Consider the following 18,442-nt stretch of genomic DNA (forward strand, 5'->3'; position numbering starts at 1 on the left):
TCCTTAAGCCATTTTGCCACAACTTTGGAAGTATGCTTGGGGTCATTGTCCATCATTTGCGACCAAGCTTTAACTTCCTGACTGATGTCTTGAAATGTTGCTTCAATATATCCACATAATTGTCCTTCCTCATGATGCCATCTATTTTGTGAAGTGCATCAGTCCCTCCTGCAGCAAAGCACCCCCACAGCATGATTCTGCCACCCCCGTGCTTCACAGTTGGGATGGTGTTCTTCAGCTTGCAAGCAGCCTCCTTTTTCTTCCTAACATAACGATGGTCATTCTGGCCAAACAGTTCTATTTTTGTTTCATCAGACCAGAGGACATTTCTCCAAAAAGTACGATCTTCGTCCCCATGTGCAGTTGCAAACCGTAGTCTGGCTTTTTTATGGCGGTTTTGGAGCAGTGGCTTCTTCCTTGCTGAGCGGCCTTTCAGGTTATGTCGATATAGGACTCGTTTTACTGTGGATATAGATACTTTTGTACCTGTTTCCTCCAGCATCTTCACAAGGTCCTTTGCTGTTGTTCTGGGATTGATTTGCACTTTTCACACCAAAGTACGTTAATCTCTAGGAGACAGAACGCGTCTCCTTCCTGAGCGGTATGATGGCTGCGTGGTCCAATGGTGTTTATACTTGCGTACTATTGTTTGTACAGATGAACGTGGTACCTTCAGGCGTTTGGAAATTGCTCCCAAGGATGAACCAGACTTGTGGAGGTCTACAATTTTTTTCCTGAGGTCTTGGCTGATTTCTTTTGATTTTCCCATGATGTCAAGCAGAGGCACTGAGTTTGAAGGTAGACCTTGAAATACATCCACAGGTACACCTCCAATTGACTCAAATGATGTCAATTAGCCTATCAGAAGCTTCTAAAGCCATTACATAATTTTCTGGAATTTTCCAAGCTGTTTGAAAGCAGTCAACTTAGTGTATGTAAACTTCTGACCCACTGGAATTGTGATACAGTGAATTATAAGTGAAATAATCTGTCTGTAAACAATTGTTGGAAAAATTACTTGTGTCATGCACAAGGTAGATGTCCTAACCGACTTGTCAAAACTATAGTTTGTTAAAAATAAACTTGTGGAGTGGTTGAAAAACCAACCTAAGTGTATGTAAACTTCCGACTTCAACTGTACAGTATATTAAACACATGCAGTAGAAACAGAATATAAACACTGAGCAGAGAATAAAACCATTTTTGTTCATTTTATTGAAGGAGAGATTGGAAACTTGAGTAATGATTGAGTAAACTCTAAATTAATATGCAGTAAAGACTCAGTTAGATGCAGTTCTATGGCTCATCTGAAGCGTTGCATTGCAGTTTTAGCATATTGTGTTATTGACTGGGTACTATGCATAGAGATAAGGAGTTCCCATTTTAAACAAATTAATATGGATCACTGTTATTTTCATCTTAATGTGGAGGTTGAGCTCAGTTATATTCTAATAATAACTCACAATCTCATATTTCGGCTAGGCTACATACGTATGTGTGCGTGTATGCAAGTGTTTATATTTTCTCAAGTAACACAAAACCATGGAAACAAAAAATGATATAACACAGCTTAGCCAAGTGAGGATTTCAGGCACTTCAAATATACACTAGGGTGCATGACGTTCGAAGAGGCACTTAGAATTGCAAGGAAACTTAATGAAAATAATTGATGAGAGTAGAGTATTCGCTGGAGTTTTTCACTGCCTCAGTGAGAAAGATATTCAGAGGCAGTCTAAGTGGTGCAGCTGTGCAGTGTCTGCCCATTCCTGAGAGCTCCACGGGGAGAGGTGTGGTGTGGACATTACCGAGGCAGATGGGAACTTGGGAGGAAGATAAGTCAGCTTTGTCATCCCACCACACTGCCAGTAAATAGGTCAGCCTGAGAAGGCAGAAGGGCCACAGCGAGAGTCTGCCCAAAATTGTGAGCACCCCAATTACTTAGAGAGGAAGTAAACTCAAAGCTTCATAGAGTACAGGAAGAAGAAAAGGGAAGAGCAGCATAGGATGTATTTAGTCTACTGAAACATGTACGATTGGTGCTCTTAGTCATACATTTTACTGACCTCCTCATTTGAGGTTTCATGCCAAGTACTTACTGTCACGACTTCCGCCGAGGCTGCCTCCCCTCCTTGTTCGGGCAGGTTTCGGCGTTCGGCGTCACCGGCTTACTAGCTACTGCCGATCCATTTATCATCACTCCATTTGTCTTGACTTCAATCACACACACCTGGTCCTTATTCCCTCATTAGTCAGTGTATAAGTGTTCCCTCTGCTTCCTTGTCTGTGTGGGTGATTGTTTATTGTGGAGGTTATTGAAGATCGGTGGAGCTTGTGTATTTTGTATCGACGGGAGTATTTCCGGTGTGCCTTGTATTTTCCAGTGCGCCTGTATTGTGCCCTGGAGTGTGTTTGACGCATTTCTGAGTAAACCTGTATTTTGCGGATTAAAGCCTGTTATTCTGTGATTTACCCTCCTGTGCCTGACTGTAATTTAAATGGATTTTTATTTGGATTTTAGGTAATGGACATACACAAAATAGTCCAAATTGGTGAAGTGAAATGAAAAAAATTACTTCTTTCAAAAAATTCTACAAAATAAATAACGGAAAAGTGGTGCGTGCATATGTATTCACCTCCTTTGATATGAAGTCCCTAAATAAGATCTGGTGCAACCAATTACCTTCAGAAGTCACATAATTAGTTAAATAAAGTCCACCTGTGTGCAATCTAAGTGTCACATGATCTGTCACATGATCTCAGTATATATACACCTGTTCTGAAAGGCCCCAGAGTCTGCAACACCACCAAGCAAGCGGCACCATTAAGACCAAGGAGCTCTCCAAACAGGTCAGGGACAAAGTTGTGGAGAAGTACAGATCAGGGTTGGGTTTAAAAAAATATCAGAAACTTTTAACATCCCACAGAGCACCATTAAATCCATTATAAAAAATTGAAAGACTATGGCACCACAACAAACCTGCCAAGAGAGGGTTGCCCACCAAAACTCACGGACCAGGCAACGAAGGTATTAATCAGAGAGGCAACAAAGAGGCCAAAGATAACCCTGAAGGAGCTGCAAAGCTCCACAGCGGAGATTGGAGTATCTGTCCATAGGACCACTTTAAGCCGTACACTCCACAGAGCTGGGCTTTGCGGAAGAGTGGCCAGAAAAAAGCCATTACTTAAAGAAAAAAATAAGCATCCGCGTTTGGTGTTTGCCAAAATGCATGTGGGAGACTCCCCAAACATATGGAAGAAGGTACTCTGGTCAGATGAGACTAAAATTGAGCTTTTTGGCCATCAAGAAAAAATGCTATGTCTGGCGCAAACCCAACACCTCTCATCACCCCAAGAACACCATCCCCACAGTGAAGCATGGTGGTGGCAGCATCATGCTGTGGGGATGTTTTTCATCGACAGGGACTGGGAAACTGGTCAGAATTGAAGGAATAATGGATGGCGCTAAATACAGGGAAATTCATGAGGGAAACCTGTTTCAGTCTTCCAGAGATTTGAGACTGGGACGGAGGTTCACCTTCCAGCAGGACAATGACCCTAAGCATACTGCTAAAGCAACACTTGAGTGGTTTAAAGCGAATCATTCAAATGTCTTGGAATGGCCTAGTCAAAGCCCAGACCTCAATCCAATTGAGAATCTGTGGTATGACTTAAAGATTGCTGTACACCAGCAGAACCCATCCAACTTGAAGGAGCTGGAGCAGTTTTGCCTTGAAGAATGGGCAAACAATCCCAGTGGCTAGATGTGCCAAGCTTATAGAGACATACCCCAAGAGACTTGCAGCTGTAATTGCTGCAAAAGGTGGCTAGTTATGCATATTGTTTCACAATTGTTCAAATTATACAAACCCCCCAAAAAAATTTATTCCAGGTTGTAAGGCAACAAAATAGGAAAAATGCCAAGGGGGGTGAATACTTTTGCAAGCCACTGTATAGACAACATAGAGATCACCATTGTGATTGACTGTACAGTATACAGTACCATTAAATAAAAGAAGGCCTCAAGGGACTATTCAGTTGATACTTTGTTCAGTAGATGCCTACCCCTCCATCTGTTCAGTCTCCATTAAACTCCCTGAGTGCAGAAGTATACCACTTCATGATATGAATTAAGGGAAGGGCCTGTTGTGTTTTGCTTATGTTGCCTTCTTTGGAGTAGAATCCCCTACAGAGCCACCTCTCCTCACTTTGTGCTTTATACCCAATGTTTGTCATAGTCCACAAAACAGCTTCAATTCTCTTTCTAATGCTGTGACCTGAGAATGGTCCCTGAAAGAACTCAAATCAGCTCAGCATTTGCACAGTGCACACTGAATCTATTCTACAACAACTGGGTTATAACAAAAGTTTTAACCTAATACCAATTATCCTTTCAATTTCCATTGACCAATTTTATAGACCAGAAAAGTAGCATACTGTACAGCAGACCATTTGATGCCCAACTTGCAGGTCAAAGTGTCAATGGGTGGTGCCTACATGACACTAATCCACTCAATGCACCCTGTAGACCATTATGGGTCAACAAATCCAGTTATCTGTAGAAAATCCAGTTGTCTGCTTTTTCCATTGATTATGAATAGCTTGTTATTGTCAAACTGCAGAGTGCTGTCAAAATGGCAGCATAAGCATAAACTATAATGGTATATAAAACAGTCAACGTCTCAGAAAGTAAAATATATAGTGAATGTTGGATTGCTGCTTTGGCACAGGCTGTTCTCCCCCTCTCTTTCTCCCTCTGAGGAGTGTTGGCTCCTGGGAACATTTTGTCATGCCATCCAGTGAATGAGAGCAGTTTGGGAACAAAAGGTCAGACATTTACATTTTAGGCATTTAGCAGACGCTCTTATCCAGAGCGACTTACAGTTAGTGAGTGCATACATTATTTTTTTTACTTTCATACTGGCCCCCCGTGGGAATCTACCCTGGACGACGCTGGGCCAATTGTGCGCCGCCCCACAGCGTGAGTCACTCACCACCTTCCGGAGACATTTGAAACCCCACCTCTTTAAGGAATACCTGGGATAGGATAAAGTAATCCTTCTACCCCCCCCTTACCCCCCCCCCCCCCCCCCCCCCCCCAAAAAAAAAAAAAAAAAACATCGTAAAGTGGTTATCCCACTGGCTATAAGGTGAATGCACCAATTTGTAAGTCGCTCTGGATAAGAACGTCTGCTAAATGAAGTAAATGTAAAAAAAAAAATGTAAATGTCTCCCGGTCGCGGTCGGCTACGACAGAGCCTGGATTTGAACCAGGATCTCTAGTGGCACAGCTAGCCTTAGACCACTGTGCCACTCGGGACCAATATGAAACATCATACAACACATGGCACTTGGCTGACATGGTTCAAATCAGATTCTTCAACAAAAGAAAACAAAACTAATCTCAAGTCAACTAGAATCAGTTTCTCTTTATGATTCTCCTCGACCTCCAGCAGCAATGTTAATACCACCAGCAGGTAGACAAGACAGGCCGTCTGGTACATTACAGTATTTGGCAAGCGGAAGGCAATTTCTAAGTATCACATAATTCAGAAATTAAGTTTATGCCAGGTTACATCACAAGATAATACAATTATTCATAAATACTAAACCCAATCTCATGCAAAGGAGCTCATGGTCAAAACTACACATTCAGAACCAACAATTTGTTACAGATGATATCTGCAGTCAGGTATAAAACATTTTGAGTTATAAAACAGTTGGTGAGCCCAGTCAGTCAGCCTACTATTGTTCAAGGACAGCGGCACTCCCAAAAGGCACTTACATAATATAATAACAGATGGTGACTGATGTATTGGAAGTGAATTACTCAAGAGAGGGAAAAGTGATGCAACGGGAGTAAAGAGGATTGTCTTTTAACTGAAATTGAGGATTAGGATCAAAGTCAATAAGGTATTTCACGTTTTATAACGTATTTCACCTGTTCCTGATGGGATTGGACAGTTTTCGCTATCAACAAGGTATGCAAGATCTAGAAATACTGTATCAATATAACTATTTCTTAATAAGAATATTTGTATTCAAAGTGTATAAATAATTGCTACATATAGGAAAAGGGGACTGTGATGATGTTGTGGGCAGGTTTTCACAGCTAGTTATTTCCTCCTACGCTATCTTGAATACTTCCTTCCTTTCCTTCTAAACTATTGGCCAATGTGGTGGATGGGAATACGCCAAGGTCAAAATGGGAAGGAAAAAAGCTTGATATGAAGTCCCATTAATGAGGAATCAAGTCGGTTGCCCCAGAGACAGGGTAAAGTAATTGCAAATTGAAACGTGCATTTATTGGAGCCTCTATAAATCTCAGAAGAGTCTTTCCCCTATGCTTTGATCAGCATACATGACTTGCAATCTTTCTGCTAACTAAGACTAAAGCATAATGTTTAACAAGCTATCATCAGTCTAGCCTGAACAGAATACATTACGGGAGATTTTATAACCATGCCAGCACAACAAATTAAATGCATACATTTTTTCACTTTGTCATTCAACAATTTTTTATTACCATTGAGAATTACAGTATACCATTCTAATCTGAGCAGGAGAGGTTCCTTACACTATTAGGGAATAGTTCCATCTGCCTGTAATTCTGCCAGATCAAACCTCCTTGGCAAGCTGATAAATGTTTTTTGACAGGATTATATTCTTCTTCAGTATACACATTCTATTACAGCACAGTACTGAATTTACGTCTGGCTAAGACAAACTAAGGACAATATCAGTGTCATTAAGCTACTTCAAAGAAGTCTGAACATCAGTGAGTGATCGATCATCAGTCTGCTCTGACAATACTAATATCATTATTGGAAACATGTTCTTAAATAGAAGAAAACATTAGTTCTGTAATGGTGTAACAGCCATCATGAGAATGCAATTTTCAAATCCTTTTTCTCTTCAATTGAGTTAGAATTCCGAGAGGAAATGGCATGAATAAGGGATTATGGGAAATTATGTATGTTTCCATTTTGGGAGGATGGTGTCATATAACCCGGACATGCTCCAAACCTGAGAGGATAGAGTGGATGCAATGAAACACAATCATCGGGATGGCAGAAGCCAATGAAATGTTCTTGTTGAAGGATATTTGGTAAGTAGACTACAGTATAATGCCAAAATGTCAGAATGTATCTTTACTTTCTATATATTTCAATAATTGCACAAAAATATGCAGCATACACTACCGGTCAAAAGTGTTAGAACACCTACTCATTCAAGGGTTTTTCTTTATTTTTACTATTTTCTACAATGTAGAATAATAGTGAAGACATCAAAACTATGAAATAACACATATGGAATCATGTAGTAACCAAAAAAGTGTTAAACAAATCAACATGTATTTTATATTTGAGATTCTTCAAATAGCCACCCTTTGCCTTGATGACAGTTTGCACACTCGTGGCATTCTCTCAACCAGCTTCACATGGAATGCTTTTCCAACAGTCTTGAAGGAGTTCCCACAAATGCTGAGCACTTGTTGGCTGCTTTTCCTTCACTCTGCGGTCCGACTCATCCCAAACCATCTCAATTTGGTTGAGGTCGGGGGATTGTGGAGGCCAGGTCATCTGATGCAGCACTCCATCACTCTCATTCTTGGTGAAATAGCCCTTACACAGCCTGGAGGTGTGTTGGGTCATTCTCCTGTTGAAAAACAAATGAGAGTCCCACTAAGCCCAAACCAGATGGGATGGTGTATCGCTGCAGAATGCTGTGGTAGCCATGCTGGTTAAGTGTGCCTTGAATTTGAAATAAATCACAGACAGTGTCACCAGCAAAGCACCCCCACACCATAACACCTCCTTCTCCATGCTTTACGGTGGGAAATACACATGCAGAGATCATCCGTTCACCCATACTGCGTCTCACAAAGACACGGCGGTTGGAACCAAAAATCTCAAATTTGGACTCCAGATCAAAGGACACATTTCCACCGGTCTAATGTCCATTGCTTGTGTTTCTTGGCCCAAGCAAGTCTCTTCTTCTTATTGGTGTCCTTAAGTAGTGGTTTCTTTGCAGCAATTCGACCATGAAGGTCTGATTCACACAGTCGCCTCTGAACAGTTGATGTTGAGATGTATCTGTGACTTAAACTCTGTGAAGCATTTATTTGGGGTGCAATTTCTGAGGCTGGTAACTCTAATGAACTTATCCTCTGCAGCAGAGGTAACTCTGGGTCTTCCATTCCTGTGGCGGTCTTCATGAGAACCAGTTTCATCATAGTGCTTGATGGTTTTTGCAACTGCACTTGAAGAAACTTTCAAAGTTCTTGAAGTATTCCGTATTGACTGACCTTCATGTCTTAAAGTAATGATGGACTGTCCTTTCTCTTTGCTTATTTGAGCTGTTCTTGTAGCTCAGCTGGTAGAGCACGGCGCTTGTAACGCAAAGGTAGTGGGTTCGATCCCCGGGACCACCCATACACAAAAATGTATGCACGCATGACTGTAAGTCGCTTTTGATAAAAGCGTCTGCTAAATGGCATATTTTTTTTTTTTTTTTTTTTTTTTTTGCCATAATATTGACTTGGTCTTTTACGAAATAGGGCTAGCTTCTGTATACCCCCCTACCTTGTCACAACACAACTGATTGGCTCAAACACATTAAGAAGGAAAGAAATTCCACAAATTAACCTTTAAGAAGGAACAACTGTTAATTGAAATGCATTCCAGGTGACTACCTCATGAAGCTGGTTGAGAGAATGCCAAGAGTGTGCAAAGTTGTCATCAACGCAAGGGTGGCTATTTGAAGAATCTCAAATATAAAATATATTTTGATTTGTTTAACACTTTTTTCGTTATTACATGATTCCATATGTGTTATTTCATAGTTTTGATGTCTTAACTATTAATCTACAATGTAGAAAATAGTAACAATAAAGAAAAACCCTTGAATGAGTAGGTGTTCCAAAACCTTTGACCAGTAGTGTATATCATAGAATAGCTACAGCATAGTCATCTCCATTCCTGAGTCCCTTCCCTCAGAAGTGGTTAACACTGCACTGCTATTGACTCCATTAATAAACATTTTACATTTACATTTTAGTCATTTAGCAGACGCTCTTATCCAGAGCGACTTACAGGAGCAATTAGGGTTAAGTGCCTTGCTTAAGGGCACATCGACAGATTTTTCACCTAGTCGGCTCGGGGATTAGAACCAGCGACCTTTCGGTTACTGGCACAACGCTATTACCCACTAAGCTACCTGCCGCCCTAATAAAGGTCTAGCTATATGATAACATTTGATCAGAAATTATTTTCATGTAGTAGTTAGCCACAGTTTGGTTAGCTTGTTAGCTAGCTGGCTGAAGCCAGCATCAAAGCTACAGTAGCTTACTTCTTGGGAAACAATATTTCTGCTAACTAGCTAATTTATACGTTTATGACATTTTTTAAGACACCTTATGTTGGTGTTTACTTTATCTGGCAGTTACCTGTATATGAATGTTAACTAGCTAGTTAGCTAGCTGTACATGTGTTGTGTCATCCAACAATTTCTTAATTTAAAAATGTTGCTAGCTAGTTAGCTATCTAGTATTAGCTGTTTGAATGGCAGCCTCATCACATTGATTGGGAATTCGCTGACTGGCTATAGCTAGCTAACTAACTACATTATATCTATCTACATATGAGTGATCATTATTGTCATAAATGTTTATTCCCCAGATATACGAGTGCCTTCTCACATCATGTTGGTATCATTTCTGTTTTCATTTCTGATCCAGAAAAGGACTCACAAAAACTATGACTGTAGCTTGTGTTGCATGCAGTAAGCCATTGTTATTTTCTTTTTGACCTGAAACGATTTAATTCATGTCATCTTCACAAAAAAGTAGAAATGACAGCCAAAATGTAGCGATAGACAAATATGCTGTTGAGGCTTATTTAATGAAGCCTAAATTAGCATTAGTATTATGCTTTATAGATGATGTTCTTTGCCTGTCACCTTTAATCAATTCCTGAAAAGCAGAGAAATGTCACTGCCATACATCTACATTGTTACATCCTCTCAGTCTGCCTCCACACGATGGCAGGATCCAAACGTCAAAACAGGCCATTCGACATCACACCTAATTGTGTCAAGTGGATTTGGGGGATGGAAACAATAGGCCAAGGGAGCACTCCCTTCTCTCCTCTCCTTGGTTCTTATCGTTTACACACTGACACAGAAACAGGCTCCGCATTCATCAATCAAATGGAAAGATGATGCTGTTGCAGTGATAAACAGAAACCTTGAGTATCCATCCGACATAGCTTATTTCTTCATTGATGGCAAGGCTGCTACACTTAATAAGCCAGCATTATATCATGTAATTCAACATGAGATAAGATGGACACACAGCTATTTTACAAATCCACACCACAGGCACTACATTAAAAGGCCAAAACCACGCATCTAATCGATTCTGGGAGTGCCAAATGGCCTATATGAAAATTAAACAGCTTTCTTCAAACGCAGATATTTTACAACTGGATGACTTTGTAATTCTATAGAGGAAATCAAGGAGATTCCATGAAGTTTTATGGCGTCAAGGTACATTATCTCTCTACTCTACATATTAATACACTGGATAGTCTCAGACTCATGTTGGTTTGAAGTTGAAATCATAATGGGGGCTGAAGATTGTCAGGCAATATGGAGATGGTAGTAAAAGCCTCTGTGCTGCGTTGTGTGAGCCCATTTAGTGCTTGGACACATACTGTTTAATGGCCTGGGGGATTGCTATCAAAACAAGCCGGATGACTCATGGGCGTAGTGGAGAAAGAGGCCTGGGAAAAGACAGGGGCGAGGACCATGGCTCACTGGGTTACTGTTGTTCCTTTGGCCCAGACGCACTTGAAATAATCCAACAGATGAGTCCTCAATCAACGTAACAAAATGTAGTCTCTGCCGCAGTGGTAGTCTGATGAAGGACAATTTGAAACAGGATGCAGCTCATCTGGAGATGGCTGCCGTTTTACAGGCTCCTAACCAATTGTGCTATTGTGGGTGTTTTTTTCGTAACTCATTTTGTACATAATGTTTCTGCCACCGTCTCTTATGACCGAAAAGAGCTTCTGGATATCAGGACAGCGATTACTCACCTCGTACTGGACGAAGATTTCTTCTTTAACGAGTCGGACGTGAAGGAGTTTCTTCAGACACCCGACAAGGCCCAAATCCCCGTCATTGGCATGAGAAAGTGACGGAGATATCGGGGATGTAGGTTGGGGTGCCTTGTAAGGATTCAATGGTGAGTGCGTAATCTGCCTCTACCATCAGTCCTATTAGCCAACGTACAATCATTGGATAACAAAATAGACCAACAAAGATTACGGATATCCTACCAACGGGACATTAAAAACTGTAATATCTTATGTTTCACCAAGTCGTGGCTGAACGACGACATGGATAACATACAAATGGCGAGATATACGCTGCATCGGCAAGATAGAACAGCTGCCTCCGGTAAGACAAGGGGTGGCGGTCTGTGTATATTTGTAAACAACAGCTGGTGCACGAAATCTAATATTAAGGAAGTCTCGAGGTTTTGCTCGCCTGAGGCAGAGTATCTCATGATAAGCTGTAGACCACACTATTTACAAAGAGAGTTTATCTATATTTTTGTAGCTGTCTATTTACCACCACAAACCGATGCTGGCACTAAGACCGCACTCAATGAGCTGTATAAGGCCATAGCAAACAGGAAAACGCTCATCCAGAGGCGGCGCTCCTAGTGGCCGGGAACTTTAATGCAGGGAAACTTACATCCGTTTTACCTAATTTCTACCAGCATGTTAAATGTGCAATCATAGGGAAAAAAACTCTAGACCACCTTCACACCACACACAAAGCTCTCCCTCGCCCTTCATTTGTCAAATCTGACCATAATTATATCCTCCTGATTCCTGCTTACAAGCAAAAACTAAAGCAGGAAGCACCAGTGACTCGGTCAATAACGTTAATAAGGAAGTGGTCAGATGACGCAGATGCTAAGCTACAGGACTGTTTTGCTAGCACAGACTGGAATATGTTCCGGGATTCTTCCGATAGCATTGAGGAGTACACCACATCAGTCCCTGGCTTCATCAATAAGTGCATCGATGACGTCGTCCCCGCAGTGACTTTACGTACATACCCCAACCAGAAGCCATGGATTACAGGCAACATCCACACTGAGCTAAAAGGGTAGAGCTGCCGCTTTCAAGGAGTGGGACTCTAACACAGACACTTATAAGAAATCCCGCTATGCCCTCCGACGAACCATCAAACAGGCAAAGCGTCAATACAGGACAAAGATTGAATCGTACTATACCGGCTCTGACGCTCATCGGATGTGGCAGGGCTTGCAAACTACTACAGACTACAAAGGGAAGCACAGCCGCAAGCTTCCCAGTGACCCGAGCCTACCAGACAAGCTAAATTACTTCTATGCTCGCTTCGAGGCAAGCAACACTGAAGCATGCATGAGAGCATCAGCTGTTCCGGACGGCTGTGTGATCACGCTCTCCGTAGCCAATGTGAGTAAGACCTTTAAACAGGTCAACATTCACAAGGCCGTAGGGCCAGACAGATTACCAGGACGTGTACTCCGAGCATGCGCTGACCAACTGGCAAGTGTCTTCACTGACATTTTCAACCTGTCCCTGACTGAGTGTGTAATACCAACATGCTTCAAGCAGACCACCATAGTCCCTGTGCCCAAGAACACTAAGGTAACCTGCCTAAATGACTACCGACCTGTAGCACTCAAGTCTGTAGCCATGAAGTGATTTGAAAGGCTGGTCATGGCTCACATCAACACCATTATCCCAGAAACCCTAGACCCACTCCAACTTGCATACTGCCCCAAAAGATCCACAGATGATGCAATCTCTATTGCACTCCACACTGCCCTTTCCCACCTGGACAAAAGGAACACCTACATGAGAATGCAATTCATTGATTACAGCTCAGCGTTCAACACCATAGTGCCCTCAAAGCTCATCACTAAGCTAAGGACCCTGGGACTAAACACCTCCCTCTGCAACTGGATCCTGGACTTCCTGACGGGCCACCCCCAGGTGGTAAGGGTAGGTAACAACACATCTGCCACGCTGATCCTCAACACAGGGGACCCTCAGGGGTGCGTGCTCAGTCCCCTCCTGTACTCCCTGTTCACCCATGACTGCATGGCCAGGCACGACTCCAACACCATCATTAAGTGTGCCGACAACACAACAGTGGTAGGCCTGATAACCGACAACAATGATACAGCCTATATGGAGGAGGTAAGAGACCTGGCCGTGTGGTGCCAGGATAATAACCTCTCCCTCAACGTTATCAAGACAAAGGTGATAATTGTGGACTACAGGAAAAAGAAGATGACCGAGCACATCCCCATTCTCATCGACGGGGCTGTAGCAGAGCAGGTTGAGAGCTTCAAGTTCCTTGGTGTCCACATCACCAACAAACTATGATGGTCCAAACACACCAAGACAGTCGTGAAGAGGGCACGACAAAGCCTATTCCTCCTCAGGAGACTGAAAAGATTTGGCATGGGTCCTCAGATCCTCCAAAAGTTCTACAGCTGCACCATCGAGAGCATCCTGACTGGTTGCATCACTGCCTGGTATGGCAACTGCTCGGCCTCCGACTGCAAGGCACTACAGAGGGTAGTGCATACGGCCCAGTACATCACTGGGGCCAAGCTTCCTGCTATCCAGGACCTCTACACCAGGCGGTGTCAGAGGAAGGCCCTAAAAATTGCCAAAGACTCCAGCCACCCTAGTCATAGACTGATCTCTCTGCTACAGCAAGGCAAGCGGTACCGGAGCGCCAAGTCTAGGTCCAAAAGGCTTTTTAACAGCTTCTACCCCCAAGCCATAAGACTCCTGAACAGCTAATCAAATGGCTACACGGACTATTTGCATTTGGTATTCCAGCATGACAATGACCCAAAACACACGGCCAAGGCAACAAAGGAGTGGCTCAAGAAGAAGCACATTAAGGTCCTGGAGTGGCCTAGCCAGTCTCCAGACCTTAATCCCATAGAAAATCTGTGGAGGGAGCTGAAGGTTCGAGTTGCCAAACGTCAGCCTCGAAACCTTAATGACTTGGAGAAGATCTGCAAAGAGGAGTGGGACAAAATCCCTCCTGAGATGTGTGCAAACCTGGTGGCCAACTACAAGAAACATCTGACCTCTGTGATTGCCAACAATGGTTTTGCCAGTCATGTTTTGCAGAGGGGTCAAATACTTATTTCCCTCATTAAAATGCAAATCAATTTATAACATTTTTGACATGCGTTTTTCTGGATTTTGTTGTTGTTATTCTGTCTCTCACTGTTCAAATAAACCTACCATTAAAATTATAGACTGATCATGTATTTGTCAGTGGGCAAATGTACAAAATCAGCAGGGGATCAAATAAAAAAATGTCCCTCACTGTATATAGTCTTGCTAGTGTTATTTTACTGCTGCTCTTAAAACGGCATTGTTGGTTTAGGGCTTGTAAGTAAGCATTTCACTGTAAGGTCTACACCTGCTGTATTCGGCGCATGTGACAAATAAAATGTGATATGATTTGATTTGATACTCATCTGCAAACCACTGCTATTATTTCAGGAAATCTTTTTGTTAAGATTTTGATAAGTTAATAATGATGACATGTTTTCAAACCAAATTAAATGATGCGACAGGTTCCAACATTGGGGAACTGTCATACAAAATGCTGTATCTTTGTACAGCACAGAGTACTATTACATAAAAATAAACCTTATGTCAAATAAAACAGGCTACAGGATTTTTTTACTACTCAATCTCAAATACAAACTAAAGACAATATTCTTAAACCCTGGTCGTTTACATCAAGTGCATGGAGTGGGCTGTCAAATCTTCTTAACACCATTCATTTCCCATTCACAGTACACAAGCCATTACTCTCCCATTCATAACACACCTGCAAGGAGAGTGTTGGAGTGTGTGACACCTGAGAGCAGTGTAGAGATGAGGTGACGACAGGGGATTGAAGCTCTAAAATGACTCATTCACAGTCCAAGATATTTCTCAATTGATTCTACTGAGAATAGTACCACCATTTCATATTCAAAGCAACACAGTATGTGGGTGGTAGAAGTTGATATGGAACTGGTTATGATACTTTTACAGTATATAAAGGTTAAGTAGTATAACAACATCCAAACACTTACCCCAGTGTTGTCATGGTGACGATGGTGTACCAGAAGGAGGCTGGGATGCTGGAAAACGTGGTGCCTTTGGTGCCTTTCTCAGCGTAGAACATGACGGTGGCAAAGATTATGACGGCCATGGTGAGGGAGAAGAGGAGGAAGCCCAGCTCCGAGGCGCAGGCCTGCAGCGTGCAGCCCAGGATACGCAGCCCCTGAGAGTGACGGGAGAACTTGAAGATACGGAACACCCGGAAGACTCGCAGGGTGACAAAGGCCCCGCTGACTTCCTCGTTCTCTGGCATGACAAGGCCGATGTAGAAGGGCAAGATGGCCACCACGTCTATCACGCTCATCACCGAACGCACAAAATCACAGCGGCTGGGGGCAGCATAAAGCCTCATGAGGTACTCGAAGGAGAAGATAAGCACACAGGCCGTGTCCAAACAAGAGAAGCCCACTGAAAACTTCTCACCACACGGCAGGTCCTTTATACTCCCTTTGAGTGGTCGGCAGGGAACCGTTTCCACAACGTTGGCAATAACAGACACAGCGATGAAGAAACCAGTGACGTAGTAGAAAACCAGGGCCATGGTGCTTGTGTGAGGGTTCTCAAAGGCCCTCCATAGCCTCTCTCGTAACGTGGCATCTGGGGGCAGGGGAGCGTCTCCGGCATTTTCTGCCTCTGTGTCCTCAGCCAAACGCTCCTGGTTCTCCTTCTTGCGATCCCGGTACTCTTCCATACAGCAGTCACCTATGATCTCAGGTATTATGCCATAGAAAGCCAGCTCTTCCTCAAAAGCCTGAATGCATTCATGTCGGGGGTAATGTAGCTTGCCTGTTCGAAAAAAGTTTAGTATATGGCGAAACATCTCTGGATCCCTGTCAAAGAAATATTCCTGAGTTTCCTCGTTGTAGAAAAACTCCTTTTCTGAGCTGCCTAGAAGGGTGTCCGGGTAACGGTCCAAGGTGTTCTTCCATGTCTGAAAGCGTAGTCCACTCACATTTACAAACAGGATCTCATCACTGCGACTCTTTTTGTCCACAGGAGGCTTGGGCATGGTCTTTTGGGCCAGTGGTAGCCAGCCTACGGCTGCTGCCCGAGCAAAGGGCATCCATGTTGCAACTCCAGCAGCCATTTTTGTTTAGTAGCTTTTGTTTCAGGAGTAAACGGGATGGTGGGTAAAGGTACGGAGTGTCTCTAGGTAATTGAGGGTTATTTCTGGGCCTTTTTCCGGATCAGGAGGAAAAGTATAGGGATATCCGATCTAATCATCCGAACAGAAGGCCTCAACAACCGGGTTGGCTTGCCTCCATTCCCAGTCTGTCAGTTTGTTTGTGCATTGGCTTCAGTAGGAGAGGGAGACGTGAGGCAGGCAGAGAGATGATAGTGTTCACATCATCAAAGAAAAGGGTCAAGGTAAGGCAGTTGGGACTGAACCTAAAGTTCAGGCCATTGGAATAGTTCAGGAAAACTAGGCCTGATTCATAAAACATCAGACTATTGACCGCTCTTGTATAAATAATAGCACAGTAATATTGTAGAACAATACTGTATATGGCTTTCCAGTAGTGTTAAAAATAATTCCAGAGAACTAATGGTTGAAGTATCTCGCCTTCGCTCACTGCCTCCCCTTTCTCAGAAGACAGATTTGTTGCAGCGCTGTGATTTTTCAAATTCTTATTAAATTGTGATGATGGTCACCGAAGTTGCAAGATAGACACATTTTCCTCTGTTGCATTCTCCCTTTCCGTCTCAGTGTTGCTCTTTGATTTGGGATGCCTCTCTCTGTCCCTTGGTTTCTCTCTCCCTCTCTCTCAAATGCACAACCAAACCTTAAGTATAATCGATTTCTTTGGTGTCAGAGGTCTTGTGAATGGAAAAGTTTGCGTCTTAGGCGTTTCTATTCCTTGTATGGTCGTCCCTTTTTATACCTGTCAAGACACACAACACACACAACTTAGATATTGCGCAGCACAGGCTGTAAAGGCATGCTATGTCTATTTGTGTCACAGCTTGGGTGAACTTAGCATACATTTTGTGTCACAGTCTGTTTAAAAAGGCTGAGCTTCAATATACAAACAAAGAGGTCCCTCACAAAGAGAACTTTCAAGTTAACCACATTTGAGTAATATTTATAACCTAGACCAAACAGTTGTACCAATAGAAATAAAAATGTTCATTTTGCATTGATTGTCAATTTGTACAGAGCACCTACTCAAATAAGCACTTAATGTGGTCATTTGGTCTCTAAACACACGATACATCAACCACACAAAACCATACGATAATGATATGACAAAATGCTAAGACACAACTGTACCTCTTCAGTATTAATCCACAAAGGGATTATGCTTTCAATGTGTAATAACATAAATAACGCTAAATTGTATTTCAATATGAAAAGGTTACCATTAAATCTCGAGATTCAATAAATTCTAAACAAATACAGATGATTATATTTTATTTTTATGTCCCTCTTCTAAACAAGAGATGTGTTAAGGTGTATCCATGAAACATCTGTCTTGTGAGGGGAGCTGGAGTGTGCCCCGACCCTAACCAACAGACAGGTGACCCAACCCAGATGCATTACAGTGCACAACATGCTCACCCAATCAAAAATCAATAAGTCACTATAACACAGCAATGCTGCTGCAGTGGACACGAATTACATCCAAAACAGCTACTACAGTATATAAACAAAAACAGAGCAATCTCACATATCAGTCAAGCACTAACGGTTAGTTTACAAGTGACATTAGGCTTTCATGCTGTGTCCACTTAGCCTTCTATGTAAATGGTTACTTTAATGTGCTCGCCATGTTGCTTAAAACCACATGGTCACTCAATCAATGGAAAATGAAATATGAAATAGCCCTAAGGAAAGTGCATAATTTCAACTACATTATCTTTACACTTAAATTCAGACAAGGGTCATGAAAAAATATATGTATATATGTCAGTGTATAGTAGAGTATGTTATGTGCATGTGTTGACATATAAACAGAAATCTGAATAACTCATGAAGTTCTGTGCGTTTTCCATTACTATTAAGGTTTGGGTTGTAGCTAGAGCAATTAAGATCTTACTTACCATACATTAAAGCTGCAGACAATGTGGATGAAGGGTCCAATGTGTCAGAAAAGAGAAAGCAAAGGCATTAAGAGAATTATAACCAGCCCCTCTCCTGGAATCGAACCATATCGCACACCGGAGAGTGAGGGAGTGATTGTCATGCTTAGCCTTAGCTCCTCTCCTCTCCTCTCTCTCCTCTCACTCAGCTC

At 42.3% G+C, this 18,442-nt stretch overlaps 1 protein-coding gene across 1 annotated transcript in view; it reads right to left on the bottom strand.

Annotated features, from left to right (window-relative positions):
* LOC311147277 (A-type voltage-gated potassium channel KCND1-like) overlaps positions 1-16,296 on the bottom strand; it is a gene marked incomplete at both ends in the record, with an annotated part of 75,541 nt that extends 59,245 nt beyond the window's left edge. Inside the window, one exon of the mRNA XM_084183954.1 lies at positions 15,182-16,296. Coding sequence (XP_084040080.1) covers positions 15,182-16,296 — 1,115 coding nt within the window. The remainder of the gene's footprint in view (positions 1-15,181) is intronic.
* Positions 16,297-18,442: the final 2,146 nt, after the last annotated feature.

This window comes from Coregonus lavaretus (assembly GCF_964263955.1).
Source record: "Coregonus lavaretus genome assembly, chromosome: 20".
Taxonomy (NCBI): Eukaryota; Metazoa; Chordata; class Actinopteri; order Salmoniformes; family Salmonidae; genus Coregonus; species Coregonus lavaretus.